This window comes from Tympanuchus pallidicinctus, unplaced genomic scaffold (genome assembly GCF_026119805.1).
Source record: "Tympanuchus pallidicinctus isolate F22 unplaced genomic scaffold, pur_lepc_1.0 scaffold6, whole genome shotgun sequence".
In the NCBI taxonomy this organism is placed as follows: Eukaryota; Metazoa; Chordata; class Aves; order Galliformes; family Phasianidae; genus Tympanuchus; species Tympanuchus pallidicinctus.
In genome coordinates, this window is record NW_026294780.1 from 29,868,311 (window position 1) to 29,886,517 (window position 18,207).

The 18,207-nt window shown below is 40.8% G+C and overlaps 1 protein-coding gene across 2 annotated transcripts in view; it reads right to left on the reverse strand.

Annotated features, from left to right (window-relative positions):
* Positions 1-3,085: 3,085 nt before the first annotated feature.
* Positions 3,086-18,207, reverse strand: part of SLAIN1 (SLAIN motif family member 1) — a 58,296-nt gene continuing 43,174 nt past the window's right edge. The window contains exons 6-8 of one of the 2 annotated variants that reach the window (XM_052705929.1): positions 9,795-9,959; positions 7,703-7,985; positions 3,086-4,358 (exon numbers count right to left, since the gene is read on the reverse strand). In XM_052705929.1, coding sequence (XP_052561889.1) covers positions 4,283-4,358; positions 7,703-7,985; positions 9,795-9,959 — 524 coding nt within the window. In that variant the 3' untranslated portion in view covers positions 3,086-4,282. The remainder of the gene's footprint in view (positions 4,359-7,702; positions 7,986-9,794; positions 9,960-18,207) is intronic. The other variant, XM_052705928.1, reaches the window with a different exon arrangement.

The window sequence follows — 18,207 nt, forward strand, 5'->3', positions numbered from 1 at the left end:
CTAGGAGATGCTTTGTTTAGAAAAGAAACAACACAGGATGACATCATGGGCTTAGATATGGTAATCTACTTCAACAATGAATGCAAAACTGTTAGTGGGATGACACATTGCTTTGAAAACTGAGTGCAGCTTGCATTTAACTACAGTGATTTCCACAGCAAGAGAGAAATCAGAAGCAATACACAAAGAGTAGAAGTAACATTATCAAAGCAGGAAGACAGGAAATGATCTTGCAGTTTTCGTTTGGGTGGATCTTGTATGTTGAAGACTACCAGTTAGGGCCAAATAAAAAAGTGACTTCATGAGAGGAGATCACAGATGAATGCACTATCTCCAAGGATGGAAAAGGAAATTTGTATCTTCAATTTATCTTGCAAAATTTAGACTTAGATCAGAATGTTAGGTTGTAATAAAAGTTGAAGACTGATTGGGTTATGGAGTTGAATGACTGGAAAGTGAGAGGGTTTTATTTTATAACTGAAAAGGGAATGAAAATATCTTTAAGAAAAAGGTTTAGAACTACTTTTCGGACACCAGCCTGAAAACTGAGACCAAGATTAGTTTAGATAAAAGGAGGTAGGTTTGTGTTGAAGAGTCATTTCTGGGGCTCAGCAACAGGGAGGCAAGAGTAGATTGCTTTCATGCATCAAAAGAGGGAGAACCAAAGTTGGTTACAGAGAATCCTCAAATACTTCCTTATATTCAGAAATGAAAATATCTTTGGTTCCTCTTGAAAAACAGTGGTTTGACTATTTTAAAGCTATCTGTGTGGCCTTGCTGTATTTCATATTGCCCTGGAGAAGATTTGCCCTACACAGAATTAATAATGGCAGAAGTGGTTTTGTTCTGTTGCATAGTCCATACAGTTTTGTCTCAGTAATGCAGTGATAAAGTATGTGACACTGGGCACTATTTAGTAGTATTTGGTTAGCTAATTGCAATGGAGACAGCAAATTCATAGAATCATAGAATCACCAAGGTTGGAAAAGACCTCAAAGATCATCCAGTCCAACCATCCACCCATCACAAACGTTTTCCACTAAACCATGTCCCTTAGTACGACTTTTAAAAATTTCCTGAACATATCCACAGACAGTGACTTCACCACCTTCTTAGGCAGCCCATTCCACATCTCACCATTCTTTCATAAAAGATTTTCCTAGCATCCAATCTGAACTTCCCCTGGCATGACTTAAGCCATTCCCTCTAGTCCTACCATTAAGTGACATGGGAAAAGAGGCCTACCTCCATCTCACCATAGCCTCCCTTCAGGTAGTTGTAGAGAGCAATAAGGTCTCTCTTGAGCACAGAATCATACAATCAAATTCCCTCAGCTACAAGGAAACAGAATCACAGTCTGTGGTTGAAATGAGTTGAGTCTGTTGATTCTTTGAGCATAGAAAAAGATATCAAGCCACTCACACCTTGGGTTTCCTTCTAAAGACTGATGGCGTCCAGTGTGACAGATACTTAACATAACACATTTATGAAATCCTAATGTAATGAAATAACACATTATAGGAGATTAGAACAATTAAAAAGGGAAAAACACTGCATTTTCTTAAACAGTCCAATGCATCAAAAATGCATAATTCTCCAGTTCATGACACATTTCGTGGTGTTCAATATAAAAGTGCAAATCACAAGCATTTCACCACTTTCTTTTGAATGTCCTAATACACAAACAACACTGGAAAACAATTCAGTGAAGAGCCTGGAAAGTGGTACAGCTTTATTACTGCAAATAAAACATTTTCCAAGTACATGCTGCCCTCTTGCGTGCAACTCAGCACTGCCTCCAACAAGCAGCTTGCAATTCATCTTAAAACTTCAGCAATTTGTGGCTGTTATAACACAGATAATGGAGAAGCAAGGATACAAACGGGGCACCAGGGTTAGCTCCCAAAGGTTAGCTCTGCCTTAGCACTGCTCGTGCCAGACAGAGGTGGTGAACCAAAAGTCTTTGCCTGCTTCAGCTGTAGGTTAGAATTACAGAATTACGTAACAGTTTGGGTTAGATGGTAGAGATAATCTATCTACAACCTGCCTTCCAAGGGTGCGGACACCTTCCACTCAACTAACTTATCCAAAGCTCTACCCAACCTGGGCTTGAGCACTTTCAGGGATGCATCCACATCTTCTCTGGTGTGGTGGAACACGCTGCCCGTTCCAGTGCCTCAGCACCTTCACAGAAAAGAATTTCTACCTAATATCAAATATAAATCTTCTCTCTCCAGCTTAAAAACATACCCCTTGAACACTACACTCCCTCCCAAAGAGTCCCTCCCCAGCATTTCTGTATGCCTCCCTTTAAGTACTGGAAGGAAACAAGGTCTTCCTGGAGTCCTCTCTTCTCCAAGCTAAACAAGCCCATCTCTCCCAGCCCTTCTTCAGAGAAAACGTGCTCCAGCCCTATGAGCTTTGTGGCCCTCCTCTGGAACCACTCCAGCAGCAGCATGTCTTTCTTGTGCTGCGGGCCCCAGGCCTGGATGCAGGTTCTGTAAAACTCCTTGTCATGGGCAAATATGAAGCACCAACAGATCTGGCTCTGCATCCCTGTCACAATCAGTCTGCAAGCAAAATAAACAATTCAAAGTAACTAAGATTGTCCAAGAAATGATTGATTCCTTTAGCCAGTAGTTATTTTTTCTAATTAGTTTCTTATGAACAAGATGAGTTCCATGCACACACATGCTGAAATACTTACTTGTGCTGAGACAATTTCCATGCTGGAATATTTCTTGACCCTTATCAAGATTCTTTTTTTTCTTTTTTTTTTTTTTTACTAGAACTGCAAAGATACTACTGCATTCCTGTACAATCACATCTCACCCTAATAAAGACTTTACTCACTACTACTAAATTCTTCTTCTTTATTTTTTTTTTAGTTTGCCCTTTTAATAAAAACAGATCCTCAAGAAAATTCAGAGCTAAATCCATGGCAAAAGAATGGCCTGGTAGCTTCATACATATTCTCTTTTTCCTACTGTGTCACATTTGCACTTGCAGAATTTGAACATTAAATTGAAAAAAAAAATCTTAACATCACAGTAAGTTTGTTTAAAAAATAATGCTCACCTGTGTTCTGGGCATATTATGGCATGTTTTTTTAAAAAAATTCAGATGAACTTAGTTACTAGTTGCAAAAATGCAGCATAATATCAATGCTACGTAATAGGAACTCCAGAAGTTTAGTAGATGACAAATGCTAAATTCTGACAAAGCTTACACTGCATGCTCAAGAACAGTATTATTGCTGAAATAGATTCTTTATTTCTGAAACATTCCAAAACAGCAGTATACACAGTTGTAATCAAATATTAAGTCATATACCATTATAAGAAAGCATTGATTAGTGCAATTGGATTTTGTAAAAGATCTATCAAAAAAGATTTATTCACATTAAAACTCATTTTACATAAGCAACTGTTAATAAAACATTACAGTTTTATTCTTTGTAATAAAGTACTGAAAACCAAACATAGTCATAGAGATCACCTTATCTTTGTAAGTGCAGTGTAACTTACGATGCCAATTTAAATACAAAACACAATGACAATAAATTAACAATTGAACAAATGGTGAAAGACCAACAAAACCATGCTGACCCTGCTGGATGGCAGTCTCCAGTGAGTGCTACTTTTTTTGTGCTTTCGCAACATAAATACACTGCTTTGTATTGCCAGTGGTACAATTTTGTAAGATATGTTCCTAGTGCTAAAAAAGTACATTACCCCAAAAATATTATTTATGGCACAGAAAAGTTAAATCATCTCTCTGTTGTTCAATTCAGGCAAGTTTAAATGAACTCAAGTATACAAAATAAAATATACTGGAAACACTAAAAAAAAATCCAAGCACATACGTAAGTCCCTCCAAAATTCAAAATAAAATACACAATGCCTTTATACTGAATAAATTATCTTAGTATTTCAGTATAGCAAAAAACTGCCCCAGAATCCTTAACTCCAAGTTCTTTCTAAGGAAATATTCTGGTACTTTGCACATATGTAGTACTTTCTTCAGTTCTACACAACAATTCTGCCATTGTTAGTCTGACGCAGCTGTTCAGGAAACTTATTAAGTGCAATATTTAGTATTTTATAAGATGTTCCTTTTTAAAAAACAGCATTGCATTATGGATATTTACACATTAAAATCCCAGGGGACATAATATTGCGTGATGCAATTCCCAAAACATCCTTTTCCAAAACATTGTTACCCAGCCAGCTGGGTATGAAATCTGCATTACTTATTTTCCACTGTTCATGGGCATTGTTCATCAATAGCAGCCGTCTCTCCAGTTCCCATCCCGCATCGTGGTAAGTGATGAAAGTGGCTTTGGAGGCTGAAGAAAACTATGGAACAAATGACAGAAAAAGACAACGAAAGTCATATTTCACATGAAAGATTGAGGTACAAAAATATGATGTACTTCAGTAACGACACTGGCTTTGTGGCTTGCTCGGAGACATCACTATGGTATAATCCTGGCTCCATGCAAAGGCAACTATAGAGATCTATGGTGAAATTAAGACCTCCAATGAAATCCCATTCTGTTACTGGATAAAAGGTTTGCAGAAAGGAATTTACTGAATAATTCTCACATGAAGCATGAGATCCCCCTAAGTAGGAAGACTTGATTCTTCAGAGCTAAGCATGCTGAAGAATATAAACACAAATGTAAACTTATTTTTATCACTATGGACAACAAATCTTCCAATAGTGACAGATAACAGAGATGTAATGGGAAATATCCTCCAAAAAGCACTACTGCTCATTATACTTCCAAAAAACCCAAACACACTATGCAGGCACTAACAAATTAAAGCATCTTATCAAAAGAAGAACTGTATCAAGCCCTGTTCCAGAACTTCCTATTCAAGAGATAAGATCTCCATCACTCAGCCAAATTCAGAGAGCTGCCACTTCCTACACCACTGCCAGTGCAGAGAGCTAGCAATCCTTCAGCCACACACTCTCACACTTGGGCTCTAACTCTCACTAACAAGGACTGCTTAAAAAACCATTACTGGCCAACTTCCAAACCTTCCAGGTTTTTATTAGCAAGGTGACTGTTTCAAGGACTATTAAAAAATAAACACACAAACAACTATCTAACTGACCTTACTACCAATCCACTAATGATAGGCAACCTTATTTTATTTACATCACAAGTTGCTGAAAACGAAGTGTCCCAATTCTGTAAAACTGCTTCTTAAAAAACCAAGTCCTGAGCCTTCTTTTCTTCCTTCTTTGCATTTCCTTTAGCAGTAAGTTCCGTAACTTACTGATGCCTTCTCTCCCTTCCAAATGCCCTTGCACAAAAGAGACATTCTGTGTTAGCTGAGACTTGCCTAGTCACTCGAGAACTGTCTGGAAACTGGGACCATTGGCTGACAACTAGTCCCAGCGCTGCTCTGCTCTTGTTTGGGGGCTGTGGGATAACAGGGCTGTTGCAGATGGCTTCCAGCTCACTCTGCTCATGCCATCATGCTCCTGAGTGAAGATGGAACATGGAGGACCAGCAAGTAGGGGAAAGAAGTTGGGAAGGTGGATCCGTAAACCTAGTGCCAGAGTGTGAACTTGGAGAAAGCTGGGGACTGGGGCATCCATTTAACAGGGAAAAAATGCTGCCTTGCTTAAAAGATTGAATGCAGATGGAATGTACTCATCACAAGTTATTTACACCACTTTTGGATGCTTTAATCTCTGACAGTAGGAGAAAGGCAAGTAACATTTAGCCACGTTGATTATCTTGGCTATAAATTGTCCCTTGTGTTTGGTTCTGAAGTGAAGTACTGAAGTTTCCTAACACGGGGCCTACATAAAGTGCCAATTTATTTTATGCAGAATACCAGTAACTTGGCTACATAAAAGTCTGGCTATAGGTAAAAAATAAACAGCTTTATTTTGAAAGAACAATTCTTCCTGAACATGTGATTTATTAAAGAAAAACAAAAAAATATATTTTCCACTTTCAATGAAGTTATGATTAAAAACAGTTTTATTTTATTATATACTAATAGAAGCTAGACTCTTCAAAAGATAATCAAAAATACTGCTCCTCAGAAATGACCATAGTGACAAAGTCAACACTGAGAAAATCTTCCTCTTATGGTTGACTTCCGTCCAAGAAAGTTTCAGATGCACTGAAGCCACACTTATTTTTCAAATGAATAAATAAAATGAAAGTAGGATCTTAAAGTTGTTGGCTGAGGTCCAACCTGTGCTTTTTGAGACCTATAAACTTGTCATTTACACAGTGATAACACTATATATCTTCCAGCATTGTTGGCAACGTATGACACTGCAATTTACTTGCAGATGGGAAGATATAATTCCAGACTTCCTGGACTAAAAACAGAACTGTTACCAATCTGAACCAGCTTCTAATAAAAATGGTGTTGAGAGTAGGGTGTTTTGCCCTCTTACTGAAATCTCTTAATTTTGTTTTTCTTTAACATTGTCTGTTGTATGAAGTTACAAAATAGCAACAGACAAGGCCTTGTTGCCCAGAAAGTCTCTGTCTCACATGTTGCTATGAAAGATTTAAGAGCTCTGCAGAACATGAAGTTGAGGAAAAGAAAAAAAAGACAAAAAAAAAAAAACAAAAAAACCTTTACTATAAAGAACTCTAACGGAGAGAATTCCAGCAGAGAGGAGAGAAGGTTATAACAGAAATCTCATGATATAGTCTTCATCAAAGAAGAAATCTGACAGCTCTTTATCAAAGTTTCACCACAGTTGGTCAAAATCTGTTGTCAGTCACTTTGGTGTAATCCCTGCGTAACTCAAGCAAACAGAGAATATGAGCAATTGAAATTGCCAGTATCTATTGAAAAACACAGGAATAGTGAGAGGTAAACAGAGATAGTTCATCCAGCAGAGAAGTAGGCAGTGATACAGCAGGCTTTCGCAACAGGGGGGATGCAGGCAATGGGAAAAACAGCATAAAGACTTGACACTAGTTGATAAAAGTTTCTCTCTGACAAACTTCAACTTATTAATCACAGAATATACAGCTAGAAGTTTAACTCCCATCTGCGATAAGGTGATGAAAACATAGTTTCTTTTTTTAGGCTTATTTTACTGCTTATCCTAAAAAATTACTTGGAAACAATCTCTAGCAAAATGTAAAATTAATTTAATTAGCAATATAGCTCACTGCAAGTACACAGTACTTCAGGATTCCAGGTTTGCCTGTTGTTTCCCAGCTGTAACTGAAAGGATGCTGGTTCGACACAAGACCAAGCCATGCAAGATATCTCCTTCCTCATATTCCAACGCTGTAACATCACAGGTTGCATTTTTGAAGTCCACTGCTTTTAACAATAGGCATGCATACCTATTTGCAAGCTTATCCTATGAGCTTGGATCAGCAATTGGCACAAGTCTGGAAGATGGTGAGTCAGATACACTAATTATATGAGATGTTTTGATTTCTTACTGATGAGTAGCAATCCATTCTTACATAATTACATTCTAGCAAGTATCACAGTTTACTACCAGTAGACACTGTCCACCACTGTTTGTGGAGATAAATCTTCACCCGTTCACTGACTCAGCACTGGAAGCTAGAAATGTCTCTCCTTTATAGCCCAGCTTCATACTCCATGGGAAAAAAAAACAACACAACTAACTAAACAACTATCTAAATAAAATCTAGCTACAGAAGAAAGGTAGCCTGTTTAATTCTTACCTTCTAACTGGCTGTGCAATTTTACTTCTGGGTATGCCACTCCCATTGATGGCCAACGAGGGTCTTGGAAGAGCACTGCGCCCCAAAATCCCTTGACTGGCAATCTTGTTTGGCATTGGGATACCAGTATTAGAATGTAACTGTAGATTGTTGGATCCTGGAATACTACTACTACCTTGTACAGTTGGGCTTACATAGGCAGTAGCTTTGAGAGGCTGCCTAACAGACACTGGAAAATGTCCCACACTGTGAACTCTGTGTTGAAGCTGTCCAGGAGATGGAACTGTTAAAAGAGAAGTAGAAAAGGAAGTATCATGGTCAATATGCAGCGAACAAGGCAAGGTAATAATGCTCATCTCAAGACAGATTTAAATGCAGATAAACACATCATTATGCAATTAACTTGCTAATTATGAACTGCTGAATAACCCCTTGGATCCAATACTGCATCTGGTGACACTGCATTGATCTAAAATATCCCATTCCATCCCCACACCAAACTAAAATTCTATCCCTTATTCACCCTTCTTTCTCTCTCTCAAAGAAGTTTCATTAGTCATTAAAAGCAAACTAATTCCACTTATGCAATTGCAGCTTTGAAACCACTGAAAGTATATTAATTACTGTTAGATTATTCAGACGTTTACAAGGTTGTCCATAATAAAAACAATCAAAAAGCCATGAAAAGGTCTGAAATATAACAACATATTCCATGGCCTATGTTATGTAAACTATCATTTTAAATCAATGCTACCCATTCCAGAAGCTTTATCTACACAATCCTGCCCTCTGGTGTACATCAGACAAACATCTGTTTCAGAATTCATGTATCTAAAGCAAACCATCAAAAGCCTGAAGCACTTAAACTAACTACAGCACACAGGCAAATCTTTTTTCAACTCTTTGAAAAAAAGCATCTTAAAACCATTTAAAGACATGGAAGAAAATAAAGATGTGTGATTCAGTTAAACAAGACTAGCAGTGTATTGCTATGGAATCTCTCTCATAACACAGCTCCTTACAGACCCCAACAAAGCCACCTGGTAAATAATGTATTTTAGAAGAGTTACCTGTTACACACATATGTATACATACATACATAAACACACAGATAAACATATATTTTAAAGTAGTAAATAAAAAAATTCTCAACACACTAGGAAGTGTTTCAAGTGTTTCAAGGACCATGAACATCTTTTCATTCTCCTACAAGACATGGATGAAAAGAAAGAAAAATAAATCCAGCATAAGAAATATCAATTTAATCGTTCTGAAGACTTTTGAAAATTTAGTTGTAATTTGAAGGAAAATACCACAGCACTTCTGTGCCAATTTCTCCCTCAAAAACTTCACAGGCAATGGGAGGCAGAATTCAGTTCCTTCTGTCTGTGTCAAACAACATTCACTTTTTCCACTTCCCACAAGAATACCTCAATTATTGTGCTAGAAAAGACTGCCTTGGTTCTTGATCTATCTTGTTGACATTCTACATGAATAATTCAACAAATGACAGATCAATACTGTCATCCTGCCATCTAGAAGTCAACTAAATTAAACCAATTACAGAGTCATTTTAAGTCATTCACTCAACATGTAATATATACTTGAGGATATAACCCTCCATTTGCCACAAAGTGGCTCCAGTTCAACAGGAGAGAGGTCATGTGTTTTAAGACAATGTAGTGTAATGTAAATACAGAATTGTGCACATTACTGAGAAAAACAGTGTTTTAAATGTTAGTATCAAAGCTAAAAATCTAAGCCTATATGAATTAGCTCCTTTATTGGTGCTTCTATAATACTACCACTGTATTACTGTAATTTTAATTTTAAAGTAGTAAAAAATGAGTGGGCAAAGAAAATAAAGGTTGTGATGAAACCCTCAGCACTGCATAAGAAGATCAGATGGAAGATGCTTTCCAAAATAGCAGCTTTAAAATCTGGAGCTATATTAAAATCACTATAAAGGGAATGCAGTCTGCCTTTAATTTTTCATAAATTGAAAAACTTATGGAAGCTTTCTAGTGGCTGGAAGATATACTTTACCATTCTGTCAACACCTTACACAAAGCCAAAGAACACAAGTACTTACTACATGACTGCATCCTTGAAATCCCATTACTTGCTCCATGTAGATTGGAATCAAAGCTCTGACTGTTCCTCACTGTGACTGGAGAACTAGCAAAGCCAGCAGTATTGTTAATGGTGGGGGTACTTGGCATCCGAGCTAGATTAGGCATGCTTCTTCGGAGTTTATCTGAAGTGAAAGAGCACAATATTCACAGTCATGTCAGAATTTAGCAACAAATGCAAAGAGTCTCTGAATCATTTCTGTAAAAAAATCAAAATTAAAACCAAGTTGATTCAACACAAAGAAAGGTTTGGGTCAATAGGGACAATATGAATACATTATTATTAGCCCACTAACTGAGTCCTTCTGATTACTGTAATATCACAGTTATTCACAAATCATTTTAAAAACACCAACACGGAGTACATTTCAGGGATTACAAAGACTTAAACGCTAAAGTGTCATAATAAGAAAGAGTTCAATGTAAATGTGTAAAATAGGTCAGATGAATCATGCCCTGAATGCGCCTGTTTCTTTGAAGTGAATAAAAAGCACGGCTGAAGTGACAATCAGACATGGATATTTATATTATGGATGTCTAAAGACACATTTCTGCAGGGTGGCCGTGCTGAAAACCTGTTCAGTCTTGATACTGGCATTTGCTTGGAGACCTGGGCTGACATCACGATTTTCAAATCTGATGGGTTTGCCTCCTGTCATACTTATGGTGGACATTTTCCAAGGCCCTGCACAGAAAGAAAGCTGGAAATAGATGTATGGGGGCAGGATCAGTTGCTAATGTAAGTATGGAATTAACAGGTCATTCAATAAATCTTCTTTGATAATAGCACTGGCCTCTTGGCAAGGTTCAGTAGCAAAAATGCTGTGCTGCTGGCTTGTCGTTATGTTTTTTCTGGTACCAGGGTCAGCATGGAGTCTGCCAGCTACTGATCTGCAGTAGGTTCCAATGCACAGTAAAGATCTGCCTCTAGCTCTTCCACTGCAGTGATGTGCTTTTCTTGTAAAAGGCAGCCACAACTACCCTCTTCAATGGCAAGCGGGACAATTTAAGATTGAAATTTGGATTTATGCACGGGAATAATACATCACATATGGCTTCCAACTGCTGTTTCAGGCTGACCTACTAATTCACATGGGGATAAGGTCAACATACAGAAACTGAACTGTTTCTTAGGAGTCTCTGTTAATCAGCTCGCATAAATACATAACCTATTTAGCACTATAATGAGCTCCTCTAATCCTTAAATCTGCTAACAACTAATGAGTAATGAGAATTGACAGTACAGTTCTATCTATAAAATGTATTAGCAGTCACTAACTTGAGTACGTATGTTGCCTATGTACCTCCAGCGAACTGAGTCATATTGCAAGGCTATAACTGTAGCTGTCGTATATGAATTGTCATTATGATAAGGTTCAGTACAGCATTCTCCAAATTGTGAAAAACATGCTTGAATTTCAATGGTCCAGCATTTTGAATACCCTCGTGTCCCAGCTCCCAGTTACCACTGCCTACCTGTACTTTTTGGTCTTCACATTCATCCCAGCTAATGCTGAATTTCAATTACCATAGTATGGTCTGAGATAGAAAACCATTGCCATCTATGAAATAGTTTACATAGACCTATTTATTTTACTGAAATCAAACTGTAAGTATGGAAAGCAAAATAGGGAGGTGTTCATCAGAAGCAAATACAAGGTTTGACTTTCCAGAAACTAGAGTACAGTCAAATTCTGATAAATCAGAATTTTAAAAGGTAACCCTTCATTAAAGAATTAAAGCTGGTGTGCTTCAGTGACTCATCACTGACACTGGCAAACAAAGAGATTACCACTGTGATTCACTCAGGCAGTAAAAAATAATTTAATTGGTATAAAAATGGCACAATCTAAGGTTTCCAAAATCATACTGAGGATGTGAACGATGGCATCTATATAGAAACCATTTCTGAAATACTCATTTCAGAAATGAGTATTCAGAAATTTCAGATTTTGCAAATCGGAAAGGTAACTGCCTTCCTACGGTAACAGTTTCGGCCCAGAGTTGCAGAGAACTCACAAACAGGAGTTGTCTGTAGCTACAAAATGGCAAAAAATGTGTGGTAGGATAGTGGTAGGGAAGATGACACTACATAAAACAGATTTTTGTCGAATACTATCCACATATCATCTAGTACAAGCAGAATTCCTAGGAATCTACACGTTCTTCCACTCTGGGACTGTGTAGACAAAAAGGAATAATCTGTGTTTAGAACTGTCCAGTAGATGCAACTAAAGTAGCAAGAAAATAAGCACAGAAGTTGCTTGGATTTCCTCCATGGTAAGGCTGGTCATTTCTTTTGCCTCCCACTCATCAGTCCCTTCTTTTCTCAGCAGTCTGCTCTGCTGCTGATTCAGTCCTTAAGCAGAAGATTCCTACTGCACCTGCAAATTCTCATCTGTCAAGCATTTCTGTTACTTCTTAGATGATTCCTTTGTCTGTTGAGATAAATAGCCCCGAAAAGCAATGAAAACAGCAGGTCAGTGTTGTGTTTGGGGAAAACCCAGAAATGCTCATCTTTATAGTACTTTGCAGCTTTCATCTCCTTGGATGATACATTCTCTTTCATCTCTTTCTTGATGTTTATTCTGTCACCTGTTTCCCTCCTATGAACAGTGTAGAGTCTTATGGGTGTTTTAAGTGAAAAAACAGCTCCTGGAAGCCTGGTACACAGAAGGAGAAGACAAGAGTTATGTGATTTTAGTATTACTTCAGGTCACAGAAACCTGACTAGATATAAACTTGCTGGAAATCTATGAGAAGAAAGCAAAAATAATTTGCTAAGCCACTGATAGCAAACATTCCCTTTCTAGAGCTCTTAGCTTTTCTAAGAGTGATAAGAAAATTAACAGAAAGGAGTGAAGCAGAAGACCTGAGATTCTCAGGTAAGAAAATAATTTGCTCAGATGGACCTGTTTATTATGAATGCTGAACGTAGCAAAGGTCTGCTACCATTCCAGTTAGCTCTCTGGCACCGATCTGTCTCAACAGAAAGTCTAAAGTATCATTGGTTGTTTACAATTTATTCTGTTAGACACAAGCAGCTATTAACAACACAGGACCAGCACCTTCTATAGCATCAAAGACTACTGTGACCAACTAAGTTAGTCTTAACTAAAATTTGGGTTGAAATTAGTAAGATTTTATAAGTAGAATGCAGTCACATGAAATGCTACAGATGTATATTAGCTCTTTCCCTTTTTAAAAGTGTTAAGACCAAAATGCATGGATAGGTCATGCAACAGACTTAATCAGTATCTTGTCATTATCATATTCAGTAGTTCATGTATATACACATGCTTGTTATTTCATGACTGTTCTTCAGATTGCATCTGTCACCCTTGTTTCTCATATCTGCGGCAGAATAATCCAGAAAAAATTGCCTAAAGCATGTTTGCACATCTTCCTCTGTGTACTATACACACTGAACTCCACATTGCCTAGAGTACAGGAAAACTAGGAATTATGAAACACACTTGAAGGAGTGTGAAAAGATCGCCCAGACACAGACCATCGCCTCTACATTGTTTCCTGTGGAGACTACCTTCAGAGCAGCTAAGGCTACACTGGGAATCTGGAGGGATGTGGAGTAAAAAAAAAAATTCCTCCTTGCTCAGGAGACCAGCTTTCCTCTTGGCAGTCTGAGACTGCAGGCCTAAACATGGTCTCCACCAGACAGCAGGCTTATTCCAAGACGACCATGGCAAGGAAAGACTGCCCAGAATGTGGCAGTTCAGGTCTCCAGTTGCAGGGAGTGCCTGACCCTGCTGCTGACTGGGGAGAGGGCAGGGATTCCACCTGTATGACATGTGAGCAGGTGGATGAGCTGCTCAGCCTGGTGGTGGAGCTCAAGGAGGAAGTCCAGAGACTAAGGACCATCAGGGAGTGTGAGCAGGAGATGACTGGTGAAGTGACTTGCCAGCATGCTGGAGGGAACGGTGCCAGGGAGACGCGCCCAGAAAAGAGGTGGAGCCCCTGTCCCGTCACAGTCAGACAGACCTGACTGATGAGGATTGGAACAGAGTCCTGACTTGGAGTTACGGAGCCCTCCCTGTCTGCCTACCTCGCTTCCCCAGGTCCCTCTAAGCCATAGGTGCTAGAAATTGAAGGGGAGGCGAGTGGGGAGGCAATGGAGGATCTGCCTACGAGGGAGCCTAAGGCAAGGTGGTCACCTTCATGCCTTGAGACTGCCTCTATCAGGAAAGAAAGAAGGGTGGTTGTAGTGGGTGACTCTCTTCTCGGAGGAACGGAGGGCCCCATATGCAGATTGGACCTGAACTGCCAGGAAGTGTGCTGCCTTCTGGGGCCCGGGTCAGGGACATAACCAGGAAACCACCAAAGCTGGTTAGGTCCACTGATTATTTTCCTTTGCTCATAGTTCAGGGGGGCAGTGATGAAATTGCTCAGAGAAGCCTGCCAACTATGAAAAGACATTTCAGGGGTTTAAGCTGTTTAGTTCGAGAAGCAGGAGCACAAGTGATCTTTTGTTCTATACCTTCAGGGGCAGAGAGGGACACGGAGTGGGCTTATTGAAAGAACTTTAAACTAGCTACAACACGGGAAGGGGACAAAACAGGGCTCACCAGATGTGAGCCCAGGGAAATGATCTTGAGCTGGGCGTGAGGCAGATGACTCAGCTGAAGTGTGTCTACACCAATGCACTCAGCATGGGCAATGAGCAGGAGGAGTTAGAAGCAATTGTGCGCCAGGCTAAAAATGTTCTAGTTGCCATTAGCAAAACTTGGTGGGATCACTGGAGTGCTTTGATAATGACTACAAGCTCTTCAGAAGGGATAGATGAGAAAGGAAGGAGGGTGGAGTGTCCCTTTATATTAAAGACTATTTTGATGTTGAAGAGCTTGGGGTTGGGAATGATGAAGTTGAGTGTCTGTGGGTAAGAATCAGGGGAAGGCCTGTAGGGGCAACATATGGTGGGGATCTGTTATAGACCGCCTAATCATTATGAAGAGATGGATGAAGTGTTCTATGAGCAGCTTGCAGAAGTCGTAGGATCTCCAGAACTCTCATGGGAGACTTCAACTTCCCTGATATACGTTGGAAATATAACACAGCACAGAGGAAGCAATCCAAGAGCTTTCTAGAGTGTGTGGAAGATAGCGGGAAAGACTGTTGATGTAGTCTACCTAGACTTCAGCAAAGCCTTTGACATGGTCTCTCACAATATTATTCTGGGGAAACACAGCTGGTACAAGAGCCTACCAGGAGTGGTGCCTTGCTAGACCTGCTCTTCACTAATAGAGAAGGACTGGTGGGAGATGTGAAGATTGTGCACTGTCTTCGGCAGAGCAAACATGACACTGTAGAATTCTCTATTCAGAAGATGTCAGAAGGGTGACTAGCAAAACTGCTATCTTGAACTTCCAGAGGGTGGATTTTGCCCTGTTCAGGACACTTGTAGCATAGGTCCCTTGGGAATCGCTCAAAACAGGTAAAGGGGTCCAGGAAGACTGGATGCTCCTCAAGATGGAAATCTTAAAGGTGCAAGAACAGTCTGTGCAAGAATGCTGTAAGGCAAGTTGCAGGGGAAGACCAGTGTGGATTAGCTGAGAACTATTGCTGGGACTCCAGAAGAAAAAGAGTCTATGTCCTCTGGAAGAAGGCACAGGCTACTTGGGGAGATTACAAGGAAGTTGCTAAGGTATGCAGGGAAGAAGTTAGGAAGGCAAAAGCCCAACTTCAACTCAGACTGGCCGCTGCAATAAAAGAGAATAAGAAATCCTTCTATAAATACATCAACGATAATAAAAGAACCGGGGAGAATTTCAATCCTTTACTTAGGCAATGTGACCACTGAGGATAAAGAGAAGGCTGAGGTCCTGAACATTTTCCTTACATCTGCTTTTAATAGGCAGATCGGTTATCCTCAGGCATTTTATGCCCTGATCTGGAAGCCTGGAATGCTATGCTGAATGCACTGCTGGTGATTCAGATGGAGACAGAATTTCTCCTCCATCTGGACTGTCACAAGGCCATGGGAACGGATGAGTTCCACCCTCGGGTGCTGAGGGAGCTGGCGGGTGTGACTGCTGAGCTGTTCTCTGCCATCTACCAGTGCTTCTGGTTATCTGGAGAAGTCCCAGAGGACTGGAGGCTTGCCGATGTGACTCCCATCTACAAGAAGGGCCGTAAGGAGGATCTGGGGAACTAGAGCCTGACCTTGGTACAAGGGAAAGTTATGGAGCAAATCATCTTGGGTGAGATCACACAGCACGTGCGTGGTGTCCAGGGGATCAGGCCCAGCCAGAACGGGTTCATGAAAGGCAGGTCGTGCTTGAGCAACCTCATCTCCTTCTACGACTGGGTGACCAGACTGGTAGATGAGGGAAAGGCTGTTGATGTAGTTTACCTAGACTTCAGCAAAGTCTTTGACATGGTCTCTCACAGGCTTCTTCTGGGGAAACTGGCTGCCCATGGCCTGGACAGGTATACCCTTCTTCAGTAAGGAACTGGCTAGAGGGCTGTGCCCAGTGGGTAGTGGTTAATGGAGTCCAGCTGGGACCTGTTACAAGTGGTATCCCCCAGGGGTCGGTACTGGGGCCCATCTTGTTTAATATCTTTATTGATCACCTAGATGAGGCGATTCAGTGCACCCTCAGTAAGTTTGCAGATGACACCAAGCTGGGAGGTGGTGTTGATCTGCCTGAGGGTAGGGAGGCCCTGCAGAGGGATTTGGATAAGCTGGATCGCTGGGCTGAGGTGAATGGGATGAGGTTCAACAAGGCCAAGTGCTGGGTCCTGCACTTTGGCCACAACAACCCCATGCAGAGCTGTAGGCTGGGGGCTGAGTGGCTGGATGATGTGAACAGGAAAGAGACCTGGGGGTGTTGGTTGATGCTCAGCTGAACATGAGCCGACAGTGTGCCCAGGTGGCCAAGAGGGCCAATGGCATCATGGCCTGCATTAGAAATAGTGTGGCCAGCAGGAGCAGGGAGGTGATCATCGCCCTGTACTCAGCACTGGTGAGGCCGCACCTCGAGTACTGTGTTCAGTTTTGGGCCCCTCACTACAAGAAAGACATTGAGGCCCTGGAACGTGTCCAGAGAAGGGCAGCGAAACTGGTGAGGGGTCTGGAGCACAAGCCTTATAAGGAGCTGCTGACGAGTGGCTTGCTAGCCAAGGGGGCCATGGGCCCCTTGAGCAGCTGTACGAGCAGGACAAGGTGGGAGGCTGAAAAGACATACAGATGGAAAAATACTAGTATGTTCTCTGCAAGGACACCGTGTCCTTGAGGCCAGAAGTAAACGACCAAGGAGGAACTTGGGTCGGAGGTAAAGAAGTATCTGTGGGGGGAGCTGCAGAGATAGTTACTAAGGCATGAAAGCATGTGTAATCAATCATCTTTGTGGATTAGGGGCTGTTATGGGGTTGTTAACCAATCAGTTTGTGCCAAGTTTGCTAAAGTGGTTGTAAATATAGGCTTGTGTTTACAATAAAGCCGGAGTTTTCTGATGCACTCATATTGAGTTTCTGTCATCACTCCCTGCGCATGTGGAGTACCGAACTGACTAAATCCAGGACCAGCCCTGCCGTTTCTGCTGCAAGGAGCAGCTGAGGGAGCTGGGATTGTTTAGTCTGGAGAAGAGGAGGCTCAGAGGAGACCTCACTGCATTCCACAATTTCCTGAAGGGAGGTTGTGATGAGGATGGGTTTGGCTTCTTCTCCCAGACAACAAACAGGACCCGAGAAAATGGCTGCAAGTTGTATCAGAGAATGTTTAGGTTAGACGTAAGGAAGAACTTTTTCTCTCAGAGACATGTCAGGCACTGGAATGGCTGCCCAGGGAGGTGGTGGAGTTGCCATCCCTGGCAGTGTCCAAGAGATGTCTGGATGAGGAGCTACGAGATATGGTTTAGTAGCTTGTGGTAGCAATGCTAGTGGAAGGATGGCTGGACTAGATGACCCTGCAGGTCGCTTCCAATCTTGCGATTCTATGATTCTATAAATTGGTCAAGAACAAGCCAAAATGTTCCTTATTTTGTAAAATATTCCACAAAATTATGGTTAAGACAGCAGTTTGCCTCTTACCCAATTGCTTCAGTTCTGATTTTCCCAAAGAGTTTTCTGATTTTTCCCAAGATATTGTTCCCTAATACATTTTCTTCTCTGAAGTCAGCCAGGAATCAGTGGACAATTTCCTTCTGACAGGACTCCACAACAGACAGCAGCACCTGACGGCTGTCTTCTGATTCCAGCTCTGTTGGTAGCCATCACTGTCCAGTGCTTTTGTCCTTCTTCTGACCAAATACTAGCATCATCTGAAGGTTAACATCCATGCAGAATGCACCAAAAGAGGAATGACCTTGCTGGGTTGCCAGACTTCTGAGTTCTGATCTTTGGGTTTCCCTTAGAGGC